The sequence below is a fragment of the Lethenteron reissneri genome, chromosome 16, assembly GCF_015708825.2.
Source record: "Lethenteron reissneri isolate LAM-NWPU_2019-01 chromosome 16, ASM1570882v1, whole genome shotgun sequence".
Lineage (NCBI taxonomy): Eukaryota > Metazoa > Chordata > Hyperoartia > Petromyzontiformes > Petromyzontidae > Lethenteron > Lethenteron reissneri.
The window spans coordinates 15,021,919-15,049,779 of NC_083794.1; the positions used below are offsets into that span (position 1 = coordinate 15,021,919).

Here is a 27,861-nt window from a genome sequence, read left to right on the forward strand (position 1 = left end):
GTTGTAGTACACACGCACAGACACACACACTGTTGTAGTACACACGCTCCAGTGCGAACCCTCTTCACTATAATATCGAGGCTGCTCACGACGACCCGGACGAGTCGTCGAGTCGATGATGACGCCGAACCAATTATCATCCAATTAGCACCTCCGACGCACGTGACTGTCACGCGGACGCCATAGTACGTCGCAATGCTTGACACACTAAGACAAAGATTCCCGTATAGCCTTAACATATTTTTGGGGCAAGTGCCGTTAGCGAGCACCTATGAAGGCCGGTACGGCACACGAGGGGGTGGGTGGCCAGCACCGCACGCACCACGCACACGTGTATGTGTAAGTGGTATGTACTGTGTATGTGTAAGTGGTATGTACTGTGTATGTGTGTGTGTACAAGGGAGAGCGAGCGCAGGAGAGGCCCTTTAAGCTCACCGGCTCCCCCCCCCCCTTTCTTCCGAGTTGCCTGCGCGCAGCTCCCCACGTATTGCACTCAACGAGACGGAATATCGGATGAGAAGTGACGAATTAAAGGATGGTAATCGTCGTGAGAGTGTGCGTGGTTTGTTGGTGTCGTCGTTGCGTCAATTATCTCCTGCTGCTTAAATCAGCAATGGGGCATCGGTGCTCCTCTGACATGTACGGCCCTGCAGAGTCGGTGGGTGGAAATTACACATTCCTGTGGCGGGGGTGAGTATTCATAGGAATAGCCGCTGTTGCCTTTCCCAGCTGCTGATGCATCATCGGCGAAAGTGCCCCCCACTCCCCCTCTGAAAATGTGTCAAGAAAATTGCCGCAGAGGCTTCCCTGTGGTCGGAGGGGGGGGGGGTTAGGGGGCGATCGCCTCCAGCCCCCACCCCCTGGATCCCCCACTGGAGGGGAGCCAATTTGGGTGGCCACCTTCTCCGCTGCCGACACAAGCGAGACGATGTTCGCGGTCGGCTCTGGGTGTCGTGTCGACACAGCAAGGGCACCGCGTGCCAGGTCTCGGGACCAAATCTCTCGCTGCTGCCACCCGAACACGGATGACAATTCCCGAACTGTAGCGGGACAGGTGGACATCCCAAGCATATCCCACCGGGTCAAACCACCAAAGTGGTGCCAATCGTGTTGACCCCCCGGAGGGAGAGATGATGGGCGAGTCACTCGAGAAGTTTGGAGATGGTTGATGGAGTGGTGGTGGCGCGGAAGTTTTCGGGGCGATCGGAGTGACGGATGTTTTTAGTAGCGGACTCACTCCCAATTTCAGCGACTGAGGGACGGGAACGGACTGGAAGGAGGCAAAGGACGAGGTGAGGATACATGACGGCGAGTCCTCGTTCAACAAGCGGTGTCCACGCGATTACGCATTTTCGCTATGGGGCCGTCCATAAATGACGTCACGCACCTAAGGGGGGGGGGGGGTGAGAAATGTGACGTCACATCAAAATGCGCAACTTTAAATGAATATAGACAACACTTAATTAAATAGACTTTTTAATCAATGTTTTCTCCTACAACATCAGAGTGCAGCGCTACATTAAATACGCACTACAATGACAATAGTTTAAAGCGATTTGAAGCATGTTTTATTTTGGGGGGGGGGGCAGAGCTATGTGACGTCATATTTCAGGGGGGGGGGGTCTGACTTTTCGTGACGCTGTGTGACGAGGGTGGGGGGGGTCAAAAATTGTCCAAAATCGCGTGACGTCAATTATGGACGGCCCCTATAACGTGTTTCTTCCATTCAGGAACACTTGCCGCACAATACGGGACGTGCTCCGTTATAACGCGGTTTCTGAGCGGCTGACGACGAAGTACTTTTTGGAGCAGCGCGGCTGAGCGGTGCGACACAATCTGCGTTCCCTCAGTTACTTGTCCCGTCGTCTCGCTGTGTGTGCGTCGTACTTGTCGTAGTTGTCGCCAAACTTCACCACTACATTATTTTTGGGGAATTTTTTTCGCTTAAAGCGTTTTTCGCTGAACGCGGCACTTTTCAGGAACGCATCTACTGCGTTAAACGAGGACTTACTCGACTGCGAATTCCTCAGCGCAATTCGTGAGAGCGCGGGCTGCCAGGAGATCCAGGGGAGCGGGATTATTTTATTATTATTGTTATTGTATCGAGGAGTTGATGGTTGCGCTGGGGACCTCTCGTGGTTGCGAGAGGGAGGAAAGAGAAGCTTGGGGCGTTGGGCCACGAGGGCGACACGCAGGCAAGTGGCGCCAGCCTCACCCTGGGACGGGAATAAAAGGCGCGCGGTTGTGGTGGAATCCCCCCCCCCCCACCCCTGAGAGACGTCATCATGCGCCAGTGTGTACAATGTCGGTACTATGGGTGGGGAGCGGTGGTGCGGTGGTTAGCACGCTGTGCTTCCAACTCGGCAAACCGAGGTCCATTCCGCTCACGGCCATCACCGGTGACGATTATCTGAACCGGTCCTGGGCCTCCCGTAGGTCAACTCAGCCTCGAATGACGACCTCGTGCAGTGTGTGCCACTCACCTCCTCCTGTGCTGTATCGGCCCAGATAAGTGCTCGCATAGTAGCACTTGCCCCGTAAGCCTGTGTAGCCTATACGGGGAGTCTTTGTCTTTTTCACGTCACTGTGCAGACGCGCGCGCTCCGGCCAGTCACGCACGTCCGACGCGTTACGTCACTACGCCACAAAAAAACACGTCACTCCCCTTTCCCCCTCCCCCCTTTCCCCCCTCCCCCCCTTTCCACCCTACCCCCCTTTCCCCCCTCCCCCCTTTCCCCCCTCCCCCCTTTCCCCCCTTCCCCCCTCCCCCTCACGTCCGCTCTCCCGTCCCCTCCACCACGCTTCATCCAACACCCGGCACCCGGCACAAAGCGACAGACAGAGCGAGAGAGAGAGAGAAGAGAGCAGGCAGACGAAAGAGACCCGGGGAGAGAGCAGGGGAGAGATCTAAACGTAGAGAGAGAAGCGAGGAGACACGCAGGGAGAAACAGGGAGGGAGACGAGCAGAGAGAGAGAGAGACACGCGGGGAGAGACGCGCAGAGAGAGAGACCCGCGGAGTGACCGAGAGAGGCGGGGAGCGAGACACGCGGGGAGAGACGCGCAGAGAGAGACACGCGGGGAGACGAGCAGAGAGAGAGAGACACGCGTTTGAGAGACGAGCAGAGAGAGACACGCGGGGAGAGACGCGCAGAGAGAGAGAGAGAGGCGGGGAGCGAGGGAGAGACGGTGGAAGAGACGGAGAGACGGGGCCGGGGAGTCGGGAGAGTCGGAGGAGTCGCGCCGCGGAGCGAGGCTCTGCGGAGTCCGAGGAGCAGGGTGAGTGACGAGGAGGAGAGACGTGGTGATGGTGATGATAGTGTTGATGGTGATGATGGTAATGATGGTGATGGTGATGAGTTTGTGTTGATGATGAATGGCGGTGATTGAGGACCCCTGTGCACGTGGCGCAGTGGTCGCGGATGAGGTTCCGAGCTGGGAGTGAGACACGGAGACACTGGCACGCTACGCGGATACAGAGACACGGGGACGCGAGGAGAGACACGGAGACACTGGCACGCTACGCGGATACAGAGACACGGGGACGCGAGGAGAGACACGGAGACACTGGCACGCTACGCGGATACAGAGACACGGGGAGGCGAGGGGAGACACGGAGAACCAGGGACACGCGGACACTAAGATAGAGAGACACAGCGACACATAGACACGGAGAGACGGACAGACACACTGGGACGCAGACGCATGGGGGACACGGGCACAGAGAGACACAGCGAGACACTGAGACACACTGACACTGAGACACAGAGACACACTGAGACACAGTGACACAGTGAGACACAGATACACACTGAGACACAGAGACACACTGAGACACAGTGAGACACAGAGACACAGAGAGACACACAGAGACAGTGAGACACAGTGAGACACAGTGAGACACACTGAGACACAGAGACACACTGAGACACAGACACACAGAGACACAGTGACACAGTGACACTGAGACACAGTGAGACACACAGAGACACAGTGACACAGAGACACACTGAGACACAGTGAGACACAGAGACACACAGAGACAGAGAGAGACACGGCAACGGGGCCATGGGGAGACAGAGGCACGAGACACGTCTCTGGCTGGACGGACTCGGCGTGCCGCCACCGGCTGATGCAGCCGGGTGAGTCACGCGGTGCCCGGCAGTGGTTCTGGCTCGAGGCGTCAGTCCGAGCCGCGGCACGGCACGATGCGGCATTCAGCCACGCGCTGTGATTTGGAAGACCGCGGTGGAGATGAACGCATACACAAAGGCACGCGTACATGCACAGTTACACACGTGTACATGTATAGTGCACATACACAGGACACAAATAATACATGTAAACTTACATACAAAGGCAAAGATACCCCGTATAGCCTAAACAGACTGTTGGGGCATGTGCTGTTCGCGAGCACCTGTTTCGGTCGGGACGGTGTGGCCAGCACCGCTAGCGATCGCCAGCGCTGATGCTTACACATTGAACCAACACCACACTGGTATTCGTTTAAGGCTGAGTTGATCTAGAGGAGGCGCATAACCGTCGCCCGTGGTTGAGACTTGAGTCGAGGTTGATGGGTTCGTGGCGCAATGCGCTCACCACTGCGCCATGGATTCTCATTACCCACACACACAAAGACGAAGATCCCCCGTGTAGCCTTGAACAGACTGTTGGGGCAAGTGCTGTTAGCGAGCCCCTATGATAGGCGGCACGGCACACGCTGGAGTGGGTATTCAAGGCTACGCCCAGCCGTCTTTGTCTCCCCGACGTGCGGTGTGTAAATGTCAGTTTGAGGTTGAGCCGACCTAGGGGAAGCCCAGGACAGCTTCAACTATTCGTCAGTGTTGTTGGTCGCGAGCGGGAATTGCTCTCGGTTCACCGGGTTCATAGCGCAGTGCTGCAGCGCGAACCACTGCGCCACGGCTTGAACCCATTGCCACCAGCATCGCCCTTGTGCTCCAGCTCGGTGCTTGCGATGCAACAGCGCGGCTCTGCGATCGCCTCCAAATAAAAAGGACAACGGTTCGATCCCGGAGCCATCTGCCCCCACCCCCCACCCATGCTCCCCCCCCCCCCCCCCCCCCGCTGAGACAGAGAGCAGTTTAATTTGCATGAGTGGTGTAAAGTTTCCTAGAGTCTGGCACCGGAGAGCGTCAGGGCTCAGTGGCTGGCTTTGTGGGATGATTGCGGACACACTCCCATTGGCCATGTTCATGTGGAATTTCCAGCATTGGCTCAGGTATCACCTCCCTCTGGATGTACGAGCCCCTCTCGGTGAGCCTGAGTCTGGCACCGTGAGCCTCGGCAATTCAGCCCGGCGGATTTATACAACGTCGTCTCCAGACGCGGCACTCAGCCGCTCGGCATGTTTCTTATGTCGGGAAAGGCACACGGTCATAGGTCTCTATGCAAAACTTCGGGTTTCTGTGCGAGTCTGCGCCTCTGTGTGACTCTAAGGGTCTGGGTCTCTGCGCGAGTCTATGCATCAGGATACAATGTTGTGTATTTTGTAGAGCAAACAAGGGAAGTGTTCATTCTGCATGGAGTTGAGCAGGGGCATGGGGTCTGTGGGTCTCTGTGTGAGACTGTGGGTCTCTGTGTGAGTCTATGGGTCTCTGTGTGAGACTGTGGGTCTCTGTGTGAGTCTATGGGTCTCTGTGTGAGTTTGTGGGTCTCTGTGTGAGTCTATGGGTCTCTTTATGAGTCTGGACCTCTGTGAGTAGAGTCTGCTTCAGGTTCCGATCAGACGCGGACCACGTGCACAACAAAACAAACAAAGGTCCCCGTACAGCCCTAACAGACCGTTGGAGCAAATGCACCAACACACACCCACGTGGGTGGCCACCCCTATTCTCTCCCTCCCTGAGCTCTCATCGCTTTCTCTCTCTCTCTCTGCCCCCCCCCCTCTCTCTCCCCATCTGTCATACCCTCCCCCCACGCTTCCAACTCGCTCCTCCACCCAATCCCATCTCCACCTCCCCCCCCATCATCGCTTTGCCATGCCTTCCCCGCGTGACACCCCGCTCTGCCATCACGGAGTTCCGCGCTGTCGCCAGCAGTGCGATATCGTCTCACGTGACTCCCGTCGCTCATTGGTGATGGCGACATCGCGATCACCAACTCGCGGGGCTCACAGCTCCGACCTTTGCCTCTGACCCTTGCCCCTAGCCCCTGACCCTAACCATTGACCCTAGCCCCGACCCCTAGCCCCTGACCCTAGCCCCTGACCCTAGCCCCTGACCCTTGACCATAGCCCTTGACCCTAGTCCCTAACCCTAGCCCCTAACCCTAGCCCCTGACCATTGACCCTAGCCCTTGACCCTAGCCCGTGACCCTAGCCTCTAGCCTCTGACCCTTGACCCTAGCCCCCTAACCCTAGCCCCTAGCCTCTGACCCTTGACCCTAGCCCCTAACCCTAGCCCCTGTATCGAGCGAGTCGTCACCATAACCCGAGCTCGCCATTGCCCTCACGCGAGCCCTGACCGTGCCCCTAACTAGAATGCTGGTCCGAGCCCCCTGACCTCTCCAAAATAATTACCACGAACCAGAGAGTAGAGCCCGAACCCAAATCTAACCCTGACCCTAACGCCACCGTGAGACCTAACTCAGTCTTAACACTGACCCGAGCTCTTTCCCTAACTCGAGTGTTAAATGCCAACCCAACCCCTAGCCATAAGCCAATCCCTTAAACCGAATGCTAGCCCTAACATTAGCCCCAACACTATCCCTACCACAACACTCGTTCGAACCACAAACCTAGCCTGAACCTTAGCCCTATACCGCACCCCCGATTACCACGGTTGGTACGTATGGTGCGAAAGAGGTTCAACATAAATACAGCCAGATCTAGACCAAACTTTATTCCACAAACTTCTACCCTTGCCCTAACCGACCCTACCCGTAGTCACAACCTAGACATAACCCCAGACCCTCAGCATCACTCTACCCCGAACCTTGACTCGGACCGTTCAATATGCGTCAGGCTGAGCGGTGGCGCGTGGCAGCAGCCAGGACGTCCCAAGGAGAGATGGAACCACGCGAATTGGATTCGCTCCCTCTGTTTACCACCTCGCGTCGTGTCGAGTCCACGCAGCGAGGCCTGGGGGGAGGTCCCCGTTGAGCAACGGGGATGGCATCTGAGTGGTGTCGCAAGCCCGCGCTCCCATAGCGCACGCTCCTCCATCGCGGGATATCGCCACCATCGCTGTCGTCATCGCTGTCAACGCATCCGTAAACAAGCCCTGCCCCCGCTGCCCTTATCTACCCCCGCTGCCCTTATCTGGCCGTGCTGCCCTCATAGGTCGGATGTCAGGCGAGGGTCGTGAGGATGCGGACGAAGCCGAGCCACCTTTACCTCTACCTGCCCGCGGTGTCGTGTCTACTCGTGGTACGTGTCACCACCACCACCACAACCACCACCACAACCACCACAACAACAACAACCTCGAGTTCAGCATTGGTGTGGTGCTGCAGGGCTCACTGCGCTGTTTCCGACAAAGGCCAGACCGTCCCCTCGTGCAGGGTGTCTCTTCCTCCAGGGCAGTGGTCCCATCAGATGAAGCATGCACACTCTCGGAATCTTACTGTTCAGCCGCCACGTGTGCGCTCCATTCACCCGCAGTAAGGCATCAGTGAGTGATGTCGACAGGAGCGGTAACTACGTTAGTAGCGAGAGAAGAGTGACACGGGGGCGATTGACCGCCGGTGAGCGAGTGAGTGGGGTGAGCCGTGGCCTCCGGGCTTGGTGGCTGATTAATGAGATCCCCTGCACCCCCCCCCCCCCTAAGGTGATGGGGCTGCCCCCGGCACTGCCCCTCCCTGCCCCTTGTGCCAAGCACGAGTACCGGGACCCCCATGGGACCTGCGCCCCCTGCCCACGCTGCCCCCCCGGGCAGGAGCTTGACCAGGTGAGTGGCAGTACAGAAAGTGGGTTTCGCTAACCCACCTGTGTGACCCTCTGAGCGCTGTCACCTTGCGTAACAATAACGAAGTTGTAACGATGTTTCATTGTTAATCGGTGCCGTTCGTTCAACTTGCGGCCGATCAGAACCCCGCGGTAGAATCCGTGACGCGGCGCAGACGGGTGCTCGGGATGGCAGCCGCAGCTGGCGCTAGCAAAATGTCCCAAGCTCTGTGGTCCTGTATTGGGACGTTTGTTCAACTCCACCAGTGAGTGTCTTTGTGTGCGTGGCTGGGGGGTCATTCTGGCTCTGGGGTTTTTTTGCCACTCGAAGTGGAAGTCGCGTCACTTTCGCAAACGTGGATCCGTCCCCGTCTCTCGAGTTCTCACCTGGTCTACAACAAAATCAACTTGGCATCTGAACTCGCTCTCACGTCATCCAACTCTATTACTTACCCGCTCACCCACCATCTCACTCGCCCCATTGATTCACCCACTCACTCGTTCTCCCACACACTCATTCACTCACTCACTGTTGACAATAAGACCCCATCCTGGTCCCTTGCATCTTCACCCAATTCATCAAAACAAACGTGAACCTTGGACAATGCTTATTTTAAAATAATATAAGGAATTGGCCAAACATCCAAATGTAGCAGGACCCTCTTGCCAAAAGAGTCTTGGGACTCGGTGATGCTCTTCTGGGTTAACGAGCACGTGACATCGTCAGTGGTACGGCACACGCATGGCCAATAGAACGCATTCCACATGCGGCACTTTCCAGATAGATCGCGACGTCGCAGGAACCTCAAAGATGGCAACAGTTTGGGGGGGGGTGGTTGGGGATGGGACTTGATCCAGCAGCAGATACATCATAGCTGCTGTTGCTGATGATGGGGATGAGCCAGACCAAGCCAGCCATTGCGTGGCATGGGCAGGCGTCATGTGGATCCTCCTGCGGATGTCACATACCCGGTGGTACCACTGCTGGATCGTTACAGACATCACCATAAAATGATCATTCACAATCGTGCCCCCATTAGACCGGTTCTCTGTGGTGTTTCGCAGGGATCAGTGCTAGGTGCTTAACCTTTTAGCTTCTACATGGCACCATTGGGTATTCTGCTCCAACACCTTGCCTTATCCTACCATTGCTTTGCAGATGATACTCAAATTAATATCCAGTTAGACCGGACTATGCAACGGCTTCTGCGCTATCTGCATCACTAACAGTAGTGAATTCATACTTGCGCTAACACCTTTTGCGACTCAATTCCGACAAGACTGAAGCCATATTCATCGACTCCCCTTTGCATCTTTCTAAAGTTTGTTGGCCTCGTTTGTTGATTGATGGTCACTTTGTCAGTCCCAAAGAAAACCTTGGAGTTCAGTTTGACCAGTCAATGTCCATTGAGGCACATCTATCTAAGGTGCTTAAAATGTCCTTTTTACACCTGAGAAATATCGCCAGAATCCATCGCTTCCTGTCACCTGCTGACTTGGAGAGACTGGTCCATGCTTTTGTGTTGTCCCGACTCGACTACTGCAACCTCTCACTGGTTGGGGATTCCGAGCAAAGTCGTGGGCAGACTCCAGCTTGTTCAGAATGCAGCTGCGAGAGTGCTTACACCACGTACACCGTGAACGTGAGCACATTACGCCGGTACTCTTATCTCTTCATTGGCTGCCAGTCAAATTTCGAGTGAATTTTAGGATACTGCTATGAACCTATAAGGCTTTAAAAGGGCTCACCCCGCATTACTTGCAGGAGCTAACACATTTATAGCTTCCATCAAGGTGCTTAAGATATTCTGATCTCCAACTGCTCAGCACTCCCAGGTCGAGGTTGCGCTCTTTTCGTGATCGGGCTTTTGTAGCGTGGCACCCACAAGCTGTGGAACGCCTCGTCACTTGAATTCGGGCAATCACAGTCGGTAGATCGATTGAAGTCTGCTTTGAAACCCCATCGCTTTCAAGTGGCCTTCCCTCTCTCGCTTGGTCGGTTGCTCCTGGTTCTGTGTTTGCTTCCTGCTCTTCATGCATTGCGCATGGGGATCCTAGGATGGAATGCCGCATTAATAATTTGAATTATTATTTATCCGTGGTGAAGTATGCTCAATCAGCCTCCACGACCCACACGGGGTGGCAGGGGGGGAGGACCTCATCCAGCAGCGGAGTGACAATATAGACGCGTGCGCATTTACTCGTGGGGAAACCTCTCGCAGAGTCTCAAGACTCGAAGGCCGAATGAACCCTGTGAGCCCATCCTTATTGATGGCTTCCACACTCACGGACGTGCTGCTCCCTGCCCCTTGCCCCCGCCACGGCTGCCCCTCGTTGCCCGTGTAGGAGTGCGGCGCGGGACGTGGAGGACTGGGCCTCGGTTGCCGGCCATGCCCCCAGGGCACTTTCTCAGCGGCGGGCACGGCACCGTGCGTGCCCCACGCGGCCTGCGCGGGACGTCTCTCGCGGAGCGAGCGCAAGCGCGGGTCCATGACGGCCGACAGCGAGTGCGGCCCGTGCCTACCCGGGTACGCGCGCGTGTGTGTGTGTTTGTGCGTGCACCTAGCCTGGCACCAGGCACTGGTTGTTACGCTACTGACTGTGGTGCACATCTTACCTGGCCGGGGATGCACGTGTGCGTGTCTGCGTGTCTGCGCCACCAACACGAGTGACGATTATATGAATCGTTTCTGAGCCTCCACTAGGTCGACTCAGCCTCAAATGAGTACCTGGCGCTTTGTGTAAACATCGCCCCTGGGGAGACAAAGGCGTACAGACGTGGTGCTCGCCACTCGCCCGCTCATGTGCCGTGTCGGCCTTCATAGGCGCTCGCTTACAGCACTTGCCTCAATAGCCTGTTAAGGCTCCACGGGAGGTCTTAGTCTTGGTTGGGTGCCGTGTGCGTTCGAGCTGAAGTCGCTGTGCCCGTGCACGTCTCGTGGTGAGGAGCTGGGCTCATCCACGTGGAATGAGCGTCATCAGTGACGCCTCCACACAGCCCAGACGTGTCACGTGTGCACGATTATCACGGTGTCTGGGTCGGGGTGAGGGTAGGGTCGGGGTGAGGGTAGGGTCAGGGCGAGAACGTGGCCACGTGAGGAGGGAAATGGCCCCTTTTGAGTCCCACGTGTAAGCAATGTTACTCGCCACGGGAACAGAACCACGGGGTTCTGTTCTGGTGCGCGTTTCGCAAATACGGATGAGGAGGCATCATCACGACAGCGATGAGTCACCACAATTGTCTGGCTCATCGACCACCGCGATGTAAAGTCACAGTTGTTGCTCCACATCAGCCGTGCGAAGCAGAATTATTTTCTATTAAAGCGTCGAGTGGCGAGCACGTGGCACGGAGCGTGAGGCTGGCGCCCAGTTCATGGGGCCTGAGAGTTCAGCTGATGACCCCCCCCCCCAATTCACGTGGTGCAGGTTCTTCAGTCCTGGGGAGGCAGGAGACGCGAGCCCCCCAGTGCCGTGCTCGCCCTGCAGCGCCGCCCCCGCCGGAACGGCCGCGTGTGACGGTCAGTCCCGTGACCCCTGAACCCCCCCCCCCTCCGCACCACCCCGCACCCCAGCAAAGATCCCCCGTGTAGCCCACACGAGGCTGTCGGGGCAAGTGTTGTTGGCGAGCACCGATGAAAATTGGCACGGCGCACGAATGGGTGGTGTGGCCAGTACTGTACCACACCCGGCCGCCTTTGTCTCCCCAGTGCCGATGTTTACATACTGCACCAGCTACTTGAGGCTGAGTCGACTTCGCGGTGGCTCAGGACCGGTTCTAATATCACTTACGTGCATCTCAAGTTAGCCCTGGCCGGGAATGGAACTTGTGTGGCCGGGCTCGTAGTGCAGTGCGCTAACTGTGGCGCCACCGCTCCCCACAATTCTATCTCACGCACGGACGCGTGTGTTGGTGCGGGGAGGGGAGCGCAGCTGTGAATGTGGAGGGGGGAGGGAGGGGCAGGGGGAAAGGGCGATGCCCTCTGCTGCCCTGGGGGATTTAAGGTTTAGTGGGGAGAGGGGAGTGGGCAGGGGGTGGAGGTGGGGGGAGGGGAGGAGATGGGGTGGGAGGAGGTTGGGGAGAGGAGGAGGTGGGGGGAGGGGAGGAGGTGGAGGGTATGGGAGGAGGTGGTGGGGAGGAGGTGGGGAGAGGGGAGGAGGTGGGGGGGAGGTATGGGACCGCACGGGAAGTGGGGGTGGGAACTGTCGAGTACAGGGAGTGTGAGTCTGTTGGTGCGTCGTATAGCCTGTGTGAATGGTGAGTAGGTGGTGAGTGTGTGGGGCTGTGGTTGAGTGGTGAGTGTGGTCAGATGTGTATTGTACTGCATACACTGTTTGAATGGTCAGTGTGGTGTGTACGTGGTATGAGTGGGTGAGTGAGTTTGACTGCTGAGTGTGAATACATGCCTATACGGTGTGAGCGGTAGTGTGGTGAGTGTGTGTGGTGAGTGTACAGGTGAGTGTGGTGAGTGTGGGGATGTGTGTCTGGAGCTGATATCGCTGCCCGTGGTTTGTGGCTGAACGTGTCACGTGTTGGCAGCCAGAAGCCGTTCGTCCCACACACACACACACAAGTGCCTATTGGCTACTACTGAGTTTGAATTCTTGGGTTCAATCCCAGATTCCACCCAACCCGGCTGTGCCAACACAGCCCGACTGTGTGGACCAAGTCGCCGTGGAACGTGCAAGCTAAGCAGGTTCAAGCCTGTATGGTCGCTCGTCTGCTTCGACCACAGTGCATAACAGGTGCTATAGGCTGCTGCGGGGCTACGGCTGTGGTCAGCAAAGGGCAGTGCGCTACTTCTGTGCCCTTGACCAGCATGGTGAAGTATGGTCGAACAGAGTCGTCAGAGAAGTCACAGACCCTGAGCCGGCCCCACTCAGAGCCTGGGTTCGAATCCAGGTCTCATCCACTGCCCGTGGGTAAGCCGCCTTGTCAGGCAGAGTGAGCTGATGGTCTCAGTCCTGCGAGGAGTGGCTACCATGGAGGGGCACGGACATGCGTAGAGAGAGACCCGTGGGCTCGCATGGAGACGGCACGCACGTTCCATACAGATCCTCCTCAGACTTGCATAGACACGCGCAGTGACCCACAGACACGTGTAGGGACACATAGACACGCGCAGTGACCCACAGACACGTGTAGTGACCCATAGACACGTGTAGGGACACACAGACACGCGCAGTGACCCACAGACACGTGTAGGGACACATCGACACGCGCAGTGACCCACAGACACGCGCAGTGACCCACAGACACGTGTAGGGACACATCGACACGCGCAGTGACCCACAGACACGCGCAGTGACCCACAGACACGTGTAGGGACACATCGACACGCGCAGTGACCCACAGACACGCGCAGTGACCCACAGACACGTGTAGGGACACATCGACACGCGCAGTGACCCACAGACACGCGCAGTGACCCACAGACACGTGTAGGGACACATCGACACGCGCAGTGACCACAGACACGCGCACAATGACCCACAGACACGCGCAGTGACCCACAGACACGTGTAGGGACACATCGACACGCGCAGTGACCCACAGACACGCGCAGTGACCCATAGACACGTGTAGTGACCCACAGACACGTGTAGTGACCCACGGACACGTGTAGTGACCCACAGACACGTGCAGTGACCCACGGACACGTGTAGACCCACATAGACACGTGTAGGGACACATCGACACGTGTAGGGACACATCGACACGTGTAGTGACCCACAGACACGTGTAGTGACCCACAGACACGTGCAGTGACCCACGGACACATGTAGGGACACATCGACACGTGTATGGACACATCGACACGTGTCTACCGAGCTGTGGTGGAGCCGGGTTCTCGAGCATTGCGTCTCGATGGTCTCAGCCCTGACAATAAACCCCCCACCGTGCAGTTTCGTTCTGCACTTACATTTCCACGAAAACTCATCTCCGAGGCCTCAAAATATCGCCTTGATTCGTGTCACACAACGACCATTAAAGTGTCGTGAAACGTGGGGGAGGGGGGGGAGCTGCTCCCGTGCTGTGCGGAACGCGGGCGACTTAAAGGAAAAATCCCAGAGGCAGTTCTAGGATATCCGCTTACACGGCCCTTTTCAAACACGTGTTGCGGTGTTGCGTTGCCCTGTCACATGTGACACGGAGTGATACAATTGTGGACGGAGATTAAATATCTTTAAACAATCATAATGATGATCATCATAATCATCATTCCGAGTGAGTCGTCACCTCGCGGAGTTGAGGACACTGGGGGATGCGTCTGTCATGCGAGCTGTGGCCGCTCTGCGTGCGTGTTTACATGTCCACACGTGTGCGTGTATTGTCCACAAGGCCTCGGTGGAAAGTTGATGTGGTCATCCAAGGTCTCACAAAATCAAGCCAAAAATAAGATAATATATCTCTCTCTGTCTCAGCTGGAGACTCCCGTGAATCACGTGGCTTCTGCGTGGCCACCGCCACTCTAAACCCCTCCCCTCTCCCCCCGCCCCGCCCCCTGTGAAAACAGACGCTGCTCCTTCTTGCAGCAGCAGCGCCGAGACCCTGACGCAGCCTCTTCCCTCGCCCCTCGTCTCTCCTGACCCTTGGCTCCAGTTTCCCCGCTCCTTCCTCATCCCTTCCCCTCTCGCCTCACATTCTTGTCCTCCTCTCTTCCCTCTCCCGAGTTTGATTCCCCCTCATGGTCAAGATCGGTGGCGAATCTCTGATCAGGTCCAGGGCCTCCTCCGAGGTCGAGACAGCCTTCAATGAGCACCTCGTGCGATGGTCAAACATCGGCTGGCAAGAAGACAAAAAACGCGACCGGGAATGGTGCTGTCCACACCACTGCCTCGTGCGCTGTCCCAACCTTCCTAGGTGCTCGCGAACAGCACTTGCCCCAAACGCCTGTTGAAGGCTATGCGGGGGATCTTTGTCTTTGTTGTGTTCCGCGTGTGTTTGTTTACTCCGTGCGTGTGTCTGTGTGTGTCTGTGTGTTTACGGGCCACACGGACGCCCTGTGCCCACCCCTCCCCTCTGAGCTGGTTCCATCTGCACGGCGCTCGCCTCGTCGTTTCCACATGACCGCTCCCCCCGCAGGTCCCTTCTCAATCAACCCCTCTCTGCCCCAAACTCGCTCAGTCCGGCCCGACTTTGTCAACTCCCTCCTCCTCGTCCTCCTGCTCCTCAGATTCAAGTTGACGCGAGCGCGGTAGTTACCGGGTCCAAGGCCACGCAGGGCCCAAGCCTGGACAAGGGGCCCCGGCTTCGTGACACAAACATATGGGCGAAGCAAATATATCAGCTCGAATTCGAATCTGAACAAACATCACAACGTCCGCTTCCCTTGTCCCTCACCTCGCTACATCGCCATTTCTCTTGCCCGGATCTCCCCCGTCGCGCTACGTATCGATCCCCCGTCTCTACATCTCTTGCCATCTCACGGAGAGTTCATTCCACCGAATGGGGAGGGGACCACAAACAGTATCTCTGGGCCAAGCAACTCCACCCGCTCCCTCCCACCTCCCTGCCCCGACTGGTGACCACGTTCATTGTGAGGGGGGCTCTACCAAGTTGGGGAAAGGGGGAGGGCGGCCGTGCCGGCTGTGAACGAGACGAGCCACGACCTTCAACGTTTTGCTGCGTTCCGCAAAAACACACACACAGTGTCATCACATCGTGCCCACGACACACAGTGTGTGTGCCTGTGCGGTCGCGATTGAGGATGAGTCGAGATCCATTGTGGGGGAGGTGGATGAAGGGACGCGGCAGGGTGCCGGGGCAAGTGCTGTGAGCGAGCACCTATTGAGGTCGGAGAGTGCGCAAATGAACCCGCACCCCTCGCGCGGTGCGGGGAGATCCTCATCCAGCAGTGGATTGGGATTGACAAATAGCCGCACACGCTGATTATAATGATGACCGAAGAATCATGATGATGATAGACTAATTGATAATGCTAATGATGATGGATCATGATAGTGGTTTTGGGCTCCTCGGATGTATGTATGTTGAACTTCTTTTGCACAGTACGTAGCCAATCGAAGGTGCGGGGATAATGTTGATGATGAGTTCCTAAAACGACGATGACGACGATGATGAGGGCTCGCTAAGTCACGTGAGCAGGCAGCGTCAAGCCGCCCGCTCCGAGTCCGCGCGCCGCTCAATAATTCACAACCCCCCCTCCCTGCCCGCCCTCCCCGTCGCGCCAGGCGAATGCGTCACGAGCAGAGCACAACCACCTCGAGAACGCCCCCTCATCACACAGCCATCATCGTCGTCGTGGTCGCTTCATCATCTCATCGTCACCTCGTCATCACGCCGCCGTCACATCACCTTCATAATTACACCATCACCACCATCGTGACTTCATCGTCACATCATCATCATCAGTTAGTCAGGCTTCATGATGTTTAATACGTCGTGGTCGTCATCATCATCAAGACCACCGCAATTATAATCATCCATCGCCCATCCACTGCTGCATGAAGGCCACCTGCCCCTCCCCGCTCCACCTCCTCCCCTCCCCACCACCAAGGTCCTGCGATGTCTCATTCCACATCCTGGACACAATACACGGCACCTCCAAATGCCGCAAGCGTAGGAAATGGAATGTGACAATGATTCACTCGTCAATCAAAAGAAGCATCACGTCACGTACACATGTAAGCCCGGTCTCTCCGCATGAGCTAAATAAAAGTCTTTCCTACGCAACCCATCAGCCCCACGGCCTTCTGGGAGTGCGCACTTTCAGCTACGTTGATTCAGCACAAGCAAAAGTGTGGACCGGCCTCGACACCCAGTGTCCCATCAGCAGAGTCAGGCAACGCTTAAAGCAGTGCCGGTGAGCCGCCGAGCGTGCGAGAACTCCGCGTGCCCAACCCAGTGCAGGGTGCGGTGCAATGTGCCGGCTGCTGGGAGCTGCGTCATCACTTAATGCCATCGACGTGCCCGCGACAGCCTGAATGGGGGTTGCTGCTGCTGCTGTCAGCGCGAACGTCCGCGGGTTGGTCATCGTCATCATTATTAGGAGTACGAGTATTGTTGTCGCCACTGTTGTTGTTTTTGTGGCCACTGTTGTTGTTTTTGTTGCTATTATTTCCTCGTCGGCTCCGGCTGCCGTGCGAGCGCTCAGCACGACGGCCGTGGCGCGCCCCACGGGGAGCGCCGCCGCTTGACACGCACGGGAGATGAGGGGCGGGCTGGGGGTAATTACTACCCTGAGAGCCACGTGGCGTGAGCCGGAGTTAATTGTGGTCCACAGAGAGAAAGGGCTTCACCCACACACAATGGGGACTGTGACACGCACAGGTGCTGGGGGAAGTACAGCTCGTGACAGGGTGTCCCGTGGGCCAAAGGGATCAGGAAGGCCAAGAGGTGTTGATGGAAAACAACAGTTGCCATTTCACATCGAGTTCGTTGACCCGGACGACTGCGTTAGGAGGAGTAGTGGAGTGGTGCATCGCTGAGATGCTGAACTGCTGAGATCCTGAGACCGAATCTGGGTTCTGAGTTCGAATCTGGGTTCCAGCCCCTGCCTGCCATTCAACGGGGTTCTCACGTGCGAGTTTATGGTATTTTTATGGTCTGTTGCACTGCCCTCATCTGACTGCCTTGCCTTGCCCTGCCCTTCCCTGCCCTTCCCTGCCACGCAGGAGGGACCACGACATCACCAACAATAATCACTGCCCCGTCGACAGAGGCGGTCGCACGGACGGGGACTCGCGGGGGGAAGCTGCCAGGGCTACAGGACGACCCCGTGGAAGCACCAGGCAGGGCCAGTGGGGAACGGCAACAGCAGACCCATGGCGATGATCGTCATCATCATGATCATCATCATCAGCAGCAAGAGGAAGACGACACGAGCGGCGGGTCAGCCAGCACAGCGGGCACCGAATCCCCGGCCCCACGGGCCCCGGGCCCCGGCGTCCGCACGGCCACGGCGACCCCGCCGGCCTTCCCGACCCCCGAGACATCGGAGAGCGCCGCGGTGGTGGAGGGGAGCCCGCGACCCCTGCCCGACTTCGGCTTCTTCGTGCTGGTGCCGGTGTTTGGGCTCACGGGGCTGCTCGGGGTCCTCGTCTGCCACACGCTCAAGGCGCGCCGGGCCCGCGGCGCCACGGAGAGCGTCGGCGGCGGCGGAGGAGGAGGGGGCGGAGGGGGCTCGGGGCTCGCGGGCGCCGACTGCAAGGAAGGTGAGAGGCCCCCGCGTGGGGGACAGTGCAGTGTGGGCCGCCACCACGGAGGAACTAGCCGAGCCTCTGGAGAGACTCGTCCTCGGCACGGGAATGTGCAATGTAATGCAGTGAAGATGAGTGGGTGGGGGCGGGGAGTCTGTGTTGTGTGGGAAGGGCAGCGATGGGGACCGGCGGGAGAGGGGGGAGGATGGAGGATGGTGGGGGTGGGTGGGTGGGGGGGCCCCGTTCTGTGGACAGCTGTGGGAGGGCAGTGGGGGACTCGGGGGGTTCTTTGAGCAAAAGTTCAAAGGAACTAAACGCTGAGCGGCTGGCAACAAGCAGCACTCTCGGAGGTGGAGTAAATATGTGTTCACACGTTCATTGAAGTGTAGTAGGTGAGTGCGTGAGTGCATCCGGCGCACTCCGTGATGACGAACTGTCGAATGGTTAAATTGGCACCACTGCAACGCAGCAGCAGAAGCAGCAACACCACTTAATTACTGATCAACATCTATTCGGAATACAGGAACGATCAATAGTTATCAATTTTGCGGGGTCTCAAGAAGTGGGGGGGGGGGGGGGGGAGGTGGCGGACGATAGACCCCCCCCGCAGCCCCCCCCCTACCCCCCACCGCCTTTAATGAATTCCGCCGCTGCGCGTCGCGAGGGGACACGGTTCCGCTCCGGGTGTTTGAGACGACCCGACCCTGACCCCGCAGCTTGCTTCCTGCCCACACAGCATCGCGTGGCATCCACAGCCTCCGCACGTGGGCGGCCCTCGCGCGTCCGCTTCGTGTGCAGTCACAGAAAGAGGGACGCTGCTGATCGGCCGACGTAGGAACAACAACAGTAGCAGCAGCCATAGAGATTCCTCTGGGTTCGATTCCCGGCGAGGGTGAACACGCGTGGACCGGTCATGCTGCGCCTCCTCTACGTCGAATCCACCTTAAACGAGTGCCTGGTGCGCTGAGTATCCAACTTGAGCACGAGGGAGACAAAGGGGGTCGGGCGTGGCCCTGGCCACCCCGCCCCCTCGTGCGACTGACTTTGTGGTCATCACAGGTGCTGCTCGCTGCTAGCAGCACTTGCCCCAACAGTCTGTGAAGGCTACTCGGGGGAACTGCTGGTGGGATGTCAGCGGATTTATCAAACGTTCATTGTTGGGTCAAAGACCCCGAATGGGATGAAGCCACTGGGGGTCCCTCTCCACCAAGGCGACCTTCCCAGTGGTTCTGCTCGCATCGCTCATCACTCGTGTGTCGCGCGACCCCTCGCGGTCACAACGTGTAACACACCTTGGGGTGGTTCACGCCCCGCACGTAAAATACGGTACTAATTTTGATCTGACCTCGGGGAGGCCCAAGACATGTCCAGATGCTACAAAGACTGTAGCGGTAAGTGCTGTTGGCCAGCACCTATGATGTAGGCTGCCACAGATCATGAGGAGCTGGTGGCCATCACCTCTCCTGGGTTGCACCTTGATCATGTTTGTTCTGCGACTGCTATTGATGGTGAGATTGATGCTGCTGATGGTGTTGCTGCTGCTGCTGATAATAATCATATGATGATGCCACTGTTGCTGCCGATACTGACGATCAGTACGGTAAAGAGCTTGGAGGCAGGGGGTGCCTCGGCCCTCCCTGGTGGCCAAAGCTACGAGTTGGGCCCCCCTTGATAACCACCATGAGATTTGTTTACAACAACAGTGTAAGAGAACAACAACAACAGTGTAAGAAAACAACAATAACACTTATGTAACGATGTTATTAGGCAAGAGGAGCCGTGATACATCATAGCCGAGGCGCGACCGTGCGAGACGAATCAAATATTGGGGCCCCACCCACCCGGTCATTGCACCCCCTGAGCTGATAACGTCGTTACTACGTCATGGTTGATGTCGTTACTACGCCACGGCTGATGATGCTGGCACTGATGGTGCTGATGTCGTTACTACGCCACGGCTGATGATGCTGACACTGATGGTGCTGATGATGCTTTCCCAGGTGCGAGCTTGCTGCTGCCGACTGCCCAGTACTACGCCGGTAACGAAGACACGATTGGCCAGCTGGTGAAATACTTTCTGCACAAGAACGGTGAGAGACGGAGGTCGAACGCAGCGACGTGGTGTGTGCATTTGTTTGACACATCCCATCAGCTCACGCTGCCTCCTGGAAGTGCACTTTTGTCTCGGCAGCATCGGTTTAATACGAGCAAACTCCCCGCACCGGCGTTGATGTTCGGTGTCTCATAAGCAGGCCCGACTCTGCTGATGCGACACCGCGTGGCGAGAGTCTAGCTGGCATTGGCCAAACCTGGCATTGGCCAGTGGTGAACTTCAGCTGCTAACGACGCATTGCACCTTCGCAACATTGCGACCGTCAACTGCAAAACAAATTTGGCAGGACCCTCTTGATAAATAGTCTTGAGACTCGGCGAGGCTTTCCTGGGTGAACAATCGCAATAATAAAGAACACGTTAAGTCACGTGCCAGTACAGTAGGGGCTGGCACGGATTAATATTAACAATTTGTATTGCATTGTTATTATTGTACGGTATTGTTATAATTGTTATTATTTAGATTATTATTGTTGTTATTGTTTAGGAAACGTGGAGGCTCTGCAAGCCTTGGCCATGGAATGTGGGCGACTGGAGACTACGGACAGCATGGCGAGCGGGTAGGGACCTACAGCTGTCAATCATCTCACATTCACCTGTCAATCATCTCACATTCACCTGTCAATCATCTCACCCACGTGTCTCTCTCGTCTCACCCACGTGTCTCTCTCGTCTCACCCGTGCGTGTTGCACCCCACTAAATTGATTGCGTGCACACACACACACTAATCGTCGAAGCCGTGACTTTGTCCTGGCAAACCCACCTCTCTGTGCGCCGCTTGTTAAGCGATAAACGTCTCCGCGCCCTGATTGATCGACACAGCCACCACATCGTTAACCCATTGTTAGAACCACCACCTGCTTGTTTGATTGGCTAATAACATCGTTCCCCCGTATCCCCCCCCCCAACCACGCAGCTTCTGCTCACCGTCCGAGACTCCGCAGCACTGCCAGCTGTCCCCCCTGCACTCCCCCCCTCCGCATCACCACCACCACCAGCAGCAGCAGCACCAGCAGCAGCAGGCGCCCCCCCCGGGCTGGCTGCACGCGCACACGGTGCACGCCTCGCACTCGCGCTGCGCCTGCACGCGCTGCCGCCACACGCTCTGGACACAGCTGCCCTGGACCCCCTGCCCCCCAATCGGCGCGAGGACGACACCCAGCCGCCAGGGGCGCCCTGCGGACGCCGCGGGTCAGGCCATCGGCAGGTGGGGACGGGGACGGGGGACGGTGGGTGGGGGGGTTCGGGGGGACAGGGGGTGGGGGGGTTCGGGGGGACTGGGGGGGGGAAGGTGGGTGGGGGGGTCGCGGCAGAGAAAGAGTTAACGGGAATGGGGGGACGGAGACGGGTGGGAGAGGGAGGTGAGGGGCAGGAGGGGGGCGGGGGGGCAGGAGGGGGGAGGGGGGCAGTAGGGGGAGGGGGGGCTCCGTGTGTGGGGACTTGTTCAGGTATCATTTGCCAGGAGCTGAATCGAACGCAGGTGGTGGGGTTTTTAGTGTAGTGTATGCGATGACGTGTAATACTAGGGGCCGTGTGTTTGAATATACAGAGAGTGTGTGTGTCATTGTATGGGGTAGTATGTCTGCTGCTGCGTTATCAGAGCATGTGTGTGTGTGGCTAAACAATGTGATTGAGGCCGCTTCAAGTGTCTGTGCGGTCCTGTATAATTGTGTGCGAGTGGGGAGCGGCAGTGTAGTGGTCAGCGCACTGCTCTACGGCCAACGACAGTGACGGATATCTGAACCGGTTCTCAGCCTCCCCTAGGTCGGCTTGGCCTCAAATGAGTATCTGGTGCGATGTGTAATCAACATCAGCTGTGCCGGCCTCGATAGCGGCTTGCTAACAGCACTCGCCCCAACAGCGCGTTCACTTTGACTGGTGAATCTTTGTCTGCGTAGCGTGTGTGTGTGTTGTAGTGTGTGTTGCAGTGTGACTGCGTGTTTGTACGTAGACAGTGTGCATGCCACGCGTTCACCACTCCACGCTGCCCCCGCTCCCGCCGCAGGTTCCGCGTGAGCCAAATCCCCGAGCAGAGGGAGTGGGGGAGCGCGGCCGAGGAGAAGAATCTCCTGGAGATGAGCGACAGCGACGGGGACGACTCGGCGAGCGGCCACATGGCTCTCGACAATCCCGGGGGGCCCGGGGCCCCCCAATCCCACCACCCGCTCCCCCGGGCGCAGACCGACACTAAGCTTTGTTTGTTAGCGTGAGTTGTGGGGGGCTAGAGCCCCCCCCCTCCCCCAACCAACCACAGTTCACGAAACTCAGCTAACTATAACAACAGCCAATTCCTAACCGCATGAAGTATTATCGTGGTGCAGGAGGGAATCGCTGCTGCTACTGCGTCTGTCGCTACACCAGCCTCCCCCCCCCCACTGCCCCAGTATAAGAGTGGGCGAGCGTGTGCGTTAGACCTCTTGTTCATCCGCATCGGCTTTAATAACAGAGGGCACATTTCAGACTCGGGGACGAGTGGTTGGCGGTGCCCCCGCGGTTGAGCCGGCTCCTGCGGTGCGCCGAGTCGATGGCCCACCGCCCGGAGGCCGCCCGTGGGTGGGACGGCGCGGGGCCATGGCGGCACGCCGCACGACCACCGCGCACCGCGTGGCCGTGCGGAAGCTCTTCACAACGGTTCCTATTCCTCCGCCGCGAAGGGCACAACAGCAGCGAGCGTGAGTCTGTGCGCGAGCGAGCGAGCGTGAGTCTGTGCGCGAGCGAGCGAGCGTGAGTCTGTGCGCGAGCGAGCGAGCGTGAGTCTGTGCGCGAGCGAGCGAGCGTGAGTCTGTGCGCGAGCGAGCGAGCGTGAGTCTGTGCGCGAGCGAGCGAGCGTGAGTCTGTGCGCGAGCGAGCGAGCGTGAGTCTGTGCGCGAGCGAGCGAGCGTGAGTCTGTGCGCGAGCGAGCGAGCGTGAGTCTGTGCGCGAGCGAGCGAGCGAGTGGGAGCGTGCTCGGTGATTAGCGCACTGCGCAATGAACCCCGGCGGCCCGAGTTCAATTCCCACTCGCGGCCAATAATGGTGGCAGATATTTTTTAACCTCCTCCGAGGTCGACTCAGCTTTCACTGAGTAGCCTGGTGCAGTGTGTAAACCTTAGTACTGGGGAGACAAAGACGGCCGGGTGTGGTGCTGGCCACCCACTCGACCTCGTGTGCAGTGTCGGACTTGATAGGTGCTGGCTAACAGCGTTTGCCCCCAACGGTCTGTTAAAGGCTATACGGGGGATCTTGATCTTTGCGTGAGTGTGCGTGTGTGTGTGCGCGTGTGCGAGTGAGCGTGGGCTGCAGGACAGACAGGGTTTCACGGGGACATTTTTCCCGAAAAGCCACCGCGTGAACATTCGGAGCACACGTCTCCAGCTCTGAGCAATTCGCATTTCAGTTTGGGTCTCCGTGCGATGGTCACTGGCGCCACTGTCGTCAGTGAGAGGGGGCACCGCCGCCGAGTTTGTGGATCAGAGGCAGCCGAACGGGCCTCGGAAGCGGTTCCGTGATATCACCTTCCACGGGCCGCTCTCCGACCGTCACACAGCTCACAGCTAGAGGTCCAAATGAACATTTCTGTCTTCGCGATGGCGCTCGGCACAGTGAAGCTACCCATTGCGTTAAGTTGCGGTTGTGGTCGGCCGCGTCAGACAGCTGAAGTGAAAATATTAATTTGGTGGGGAACTCACTCCAGAAAGTTGGGGTTGATCTTCTCTTGAGTTGTCTTTGTGCAGCTGACCACCACACGCAGAGAGGGGCAGCCGATGCAGATGGACTCTCCACAAATCGTGGAGCCATCCCGAGGGCACGATCCTCCTCCGCCCCCCACTTAAGCTGACTGGTTTACACGCACGCAGGGCTTAATCTCATGGAATACAGCCAGGGCCCCCCAACTCCCGGATCCCACCCCGCCAACCCCCCCCCCGCCCCCCCTCGACAATTAATATCTTCTGAACTTCAGCCCTGGGCAGCTCCGACTGAGATTAATCTCTCTGCATGTGAATCTAGTGTAGGTAAGACAGCCTTATGCGTAGTATTTATAAACTAGCATTATTCCTCCTACTACAATGTTTATTTAATAGTTTTATTATCACTATGGTTGCGTGTTGATATTATATTTATTGCCGTCTTGGCCGCTCGTGACGTTCCTGGTTGGTTGGAGCCACTTCCCCGCCCCGGGTTCTGGCGTGAGCATGGCCAGTGGGCGACTCAATCCACCCCCTCTGACGGTACACGACTCACGTCCACACGACCCGCGTGCACACGGGGTGGGGGGGGGGGGCGACGAAACTCAGGAACCGTGGCCAATTGAGGACCATTCACAGGCGGGCCCTTTGTTAATCCACTGCTGGATGGCCATCCTTCACCGCATTGGACAGCAGCGGTGCGTGTTTTGGGTTAAGGTTGGAGAAGCGGAGCGCAAAACTGCGTCAGATCTCACCCGTTCGCCACTCGCCAATGTTGGCCGCAGTCCGGAGTCGAACCCGTGCTGCAGCTGGATGCGAAGTGCAGTGTGCTAACCGCCGCGCCACTGCTCTCGGCGTATATAATTTGGTTATTGAATATACGAGCGGATTTGTGCTGCGGAGATCAATGCAGACGCGTTGGGGGGGGGGAGATCATTCGAGCGCCCTGGGCGCAACGGGTCGAGCGAGACTCCAAAGCAAAGCGGTGCCACTTCAGCAGCGCCACTTCAGCAGCGCCATCACCGTCAGCCGTGATTCATCCACTGCTAGACGAGTGCCTCGCCAAGCAAGTCGCTCGTAGCTCGAGGAACTGCCGCAATCGACGGCACAGATGCAAACGTTTCCCGAGTTGTATCCGCACCCGGCACCAGAAGGTGGGCCATGACGCTCAATCAACGCCGAGCCGTGCTGTGGTGGCGCTTTGGATGGCAAGGGTTGGTGGATCACACGGAGATGTGTGAAGCTCCCATACTACGCTGGGCTGCGGGATTGTTGACCACAAGGTGGCAGCCACACCACGTGGGTTCATGAACCCATCTGTGCGGAGTGTTTTGGCTGTCGCATAGTCGCTACGTGCGTGGGCGGGCAGTCTCCGTGTTCTCCCCGTTTCATCTCCCACACTGAGAATGTAACTCTCGCCAATAACGGAATTGGCCAAACATCCCGACAAAGCACGACCCTCTTGAAAACAACAGAGTCACGGGACTCTCGTGGGTAAATAAAGGGCATTATAGTTCAGTAGATATAACACAAACATGGGCACAATACCGATCCGCAAAGCGACGAAAATTGGTGGGTGGCTGGTGTGAAGGGGAGTCGAGGCGGGGCGGGGGGCTCACTAACTCCTGCCCCCCACCCCCACTCTCCTCTCCATCATCTCCCGGCTCCCTGCCCCCCTCCCGTAATTTGATTTCCCCGTCGGCTTCAGTGCCTGCTTGACCTTTCATCTCGGCGGTGCAGCGGAATGTCGAGACATCCATCTCGGCATAAGAGGAGGTCACGCGCGCGCTCCTGGGCACACAGGGACGACGCGGGGACTCGTCTCTCCCGATAGCTGATCAACGGAAATGTCAACCGTGTGTCCGGACAGGATGCAGAGAATATTGCGAATGTAAGAGCAGCAGTATGATGAAGAGGTGGGGGAGCGGTGTGATATTGTTATCTAGGTGATGAGGGCCATGCCCCCCCCCCTCCTCCCTTCATCCCTTACACCCCCCACCCCCCATTGCTCCATTCGTACTGCACTTAGATGAATGGAGTCGTTACAAAATACCGGGGGGCTGCCCCCCCCCCCCGCCTCCTTCGCTAGAATTTAATTGCCTCAATCTCCATCTGTTTATTTATGCGCATGGGGTTCTGTGTATGCATGTGCCCATGCTTAAATCTGTGTGTGTCTGTCTTGTGTGAGTCTGTCTTATGTGTGTCTATGTGTGTCTGTCTTTTTGGTCTCTGTGTGCGTGTGTGTGTCGGTGTGCGTGTGTGTGTCGGTGTACGTTTGTGTGTGTGTACGTGTGTGTCAACCAACGTGTGTGTGTGTGTGTACCAGTCGGAGGATGTACCGATGTATGTGTGTGTGAGTGTATCAATGTACGACTATAGTACTTTAATAATCCACTGCTGGATGAAGGCCTCCCCACGCCATGTTGGTCACATGGGTTGTGTGATCATACCTCACCACGCTGGGAGATGCGGGTTGGTGAAGCGGGGAGTGGAGCGGGGCACGACCGGTTCGGATTATGACTCGCCACTCATGTCAGCCGTGGCCGGGATTCGAACTCAGGTGGCCGGATTAGTAATGCAGCGCGCAAGTGTGTGTGCCTCTTTACCGAGGTAATGATGTGTTGACCTGCATACGTTGTTAGTACCTGTCTGTGTAAGTATTATATCTGCGTGCTGACACCTATTGTGCACCAATATGTGTGTATGTACCCCTGTGCTGGGTCACGTAGCCCGCATGCCCAGCCACCGCATGCCCAAGAAGCTTAAGTTTGGCCGCATAGAGGGGGCTAAACGGGCTGGAGCAGAGATGGAGTGATGCGGTACGGGAGGATGTGGAGCTGAGTGGACTTGCCGATGACTGGTACCAGCGGTGTCAATATCGGCCTCGATGGAGGAGGCTCGTGAAGGACGCTACTGGTCAGTTGGAGGCAGTCGCCCTCCAGCAACAACGGAGGGCGGAGGAGCGACGCTCACAACAACGAGCGGAGCGCCCGGCGGCTAAAATATAGCAAGTTGGCACAGTAGGGGTAAAGCTGGTGCATCTACCAGTCATCTCAGACAGCCAACCTATGGCACCTGGGTCTGTCCCGAGACCACCTGCCAGCGAGCCTTCGACACTTCACGTGTCCTCTAAGGGGCACCTAGCCTGGCACAGGCGCCGTGGTGACGTCACTGTCACTCAGTGGCTAATGACGCGGGGTATTGGTACTGGTGTTTGTGTGCATCTAACAATGCAGTGCGCGCGCCAAGTCTGTGTCTATTCCCATGTTGATGAGTGTATCTACCCATGTCTGTATGTACCCATGTGTGTATGTACCCATGTCTCTGCGTGTACGTACAGCCGCGCGTGTGTGCGCGTGTATGTCACGTGTGTATAGCAATACGTATAGCGAAACTGTTACTTGAAAATGTTACGTCCCCCCCTTCCCCCGCGCAGGGGGGCTAAAGGGGGGCGGGACCCCCTAATTTAAACCTGTGGAGTGGAGAGAGAGCGGACAGGCGGTGTGAGATCGCTGAAGTGCAGAGTAATAAATACAGTTCTGTGTTTCTCTTTCGAGCCTCCCGTGTCCTGTCTCTCTCTGGACCGCGAGTACACGCGCGTCCGCACACCACGACTGCCCGACTGCCCAGATTCACAAGATTATCACGATTATCAGACGCTCCGTAAAGGAAGCCGCACCCTCCCCCACCACCCCAGAGTTGCTATACAAAGTAAACATTTGACTAATTTGGTATCATTTGCAACGCACGGACACCCCATATTATCAGACGCTACCCCGATCACATGGACAAGTGCGTCTTATAATCCAGAAAGTAAAGTAACCCTTCACCCCTAACCTTTAACGTAACTAACTCTAGACCAAGGGTCAGCAACCAAAACAGCAAGAATAATTGTATTTGTAATTCTGTAGAACAACCATTAATATTTCAAGAGCCGCAATGCGTTGTGAATGTGAGCCGGTCCTGAATAGAAACACCATCACGTGACAGTCTTCAAGAGCCGCCGGCTGCCGACCCCTGA

General features: G+C 57.2%; 1 protein-coding gene across 1 annotated transcript; it reads left to right on the forward strand.

The window, feature by feature from the left end:
- The first annotated feature begins 2,789 nt into the window (after window positions 1-2,789).
- LOC133343065 (tumor necrosis factor receptor superfamily member 19L-like) lies at window positions 2,790-27,396 on the forward strand. The gene is made up of 10 exons (XM_061552532.1): window positions 2,790-3,277; window positions 7,299-7,385; window positions 7,786-7,905; window positions 10,248-10,429; window positions 11,328-11,419; window positions 17,538-18,077; window positions 20,063-20,152; window positions 20,662-20,734; window positions 21,092-21,382; window positions 22,181-27,396. Exons 2-10 carry the CDS (start codon window positions 7,326-7,328, stop codon window positions 22,383-22,385), a joined length of 1,653 nt encoding a protein of 550 aa, XP_061408516.1. The 5' UTR covers window positions 2,790-3,277; window positions 7,299-7,325; the 3' UTR covers window positions 22,386-27,396.
- The last annotated feature ends 465 nt before the right edge of the window (window positions 27,397-27,861 follow it).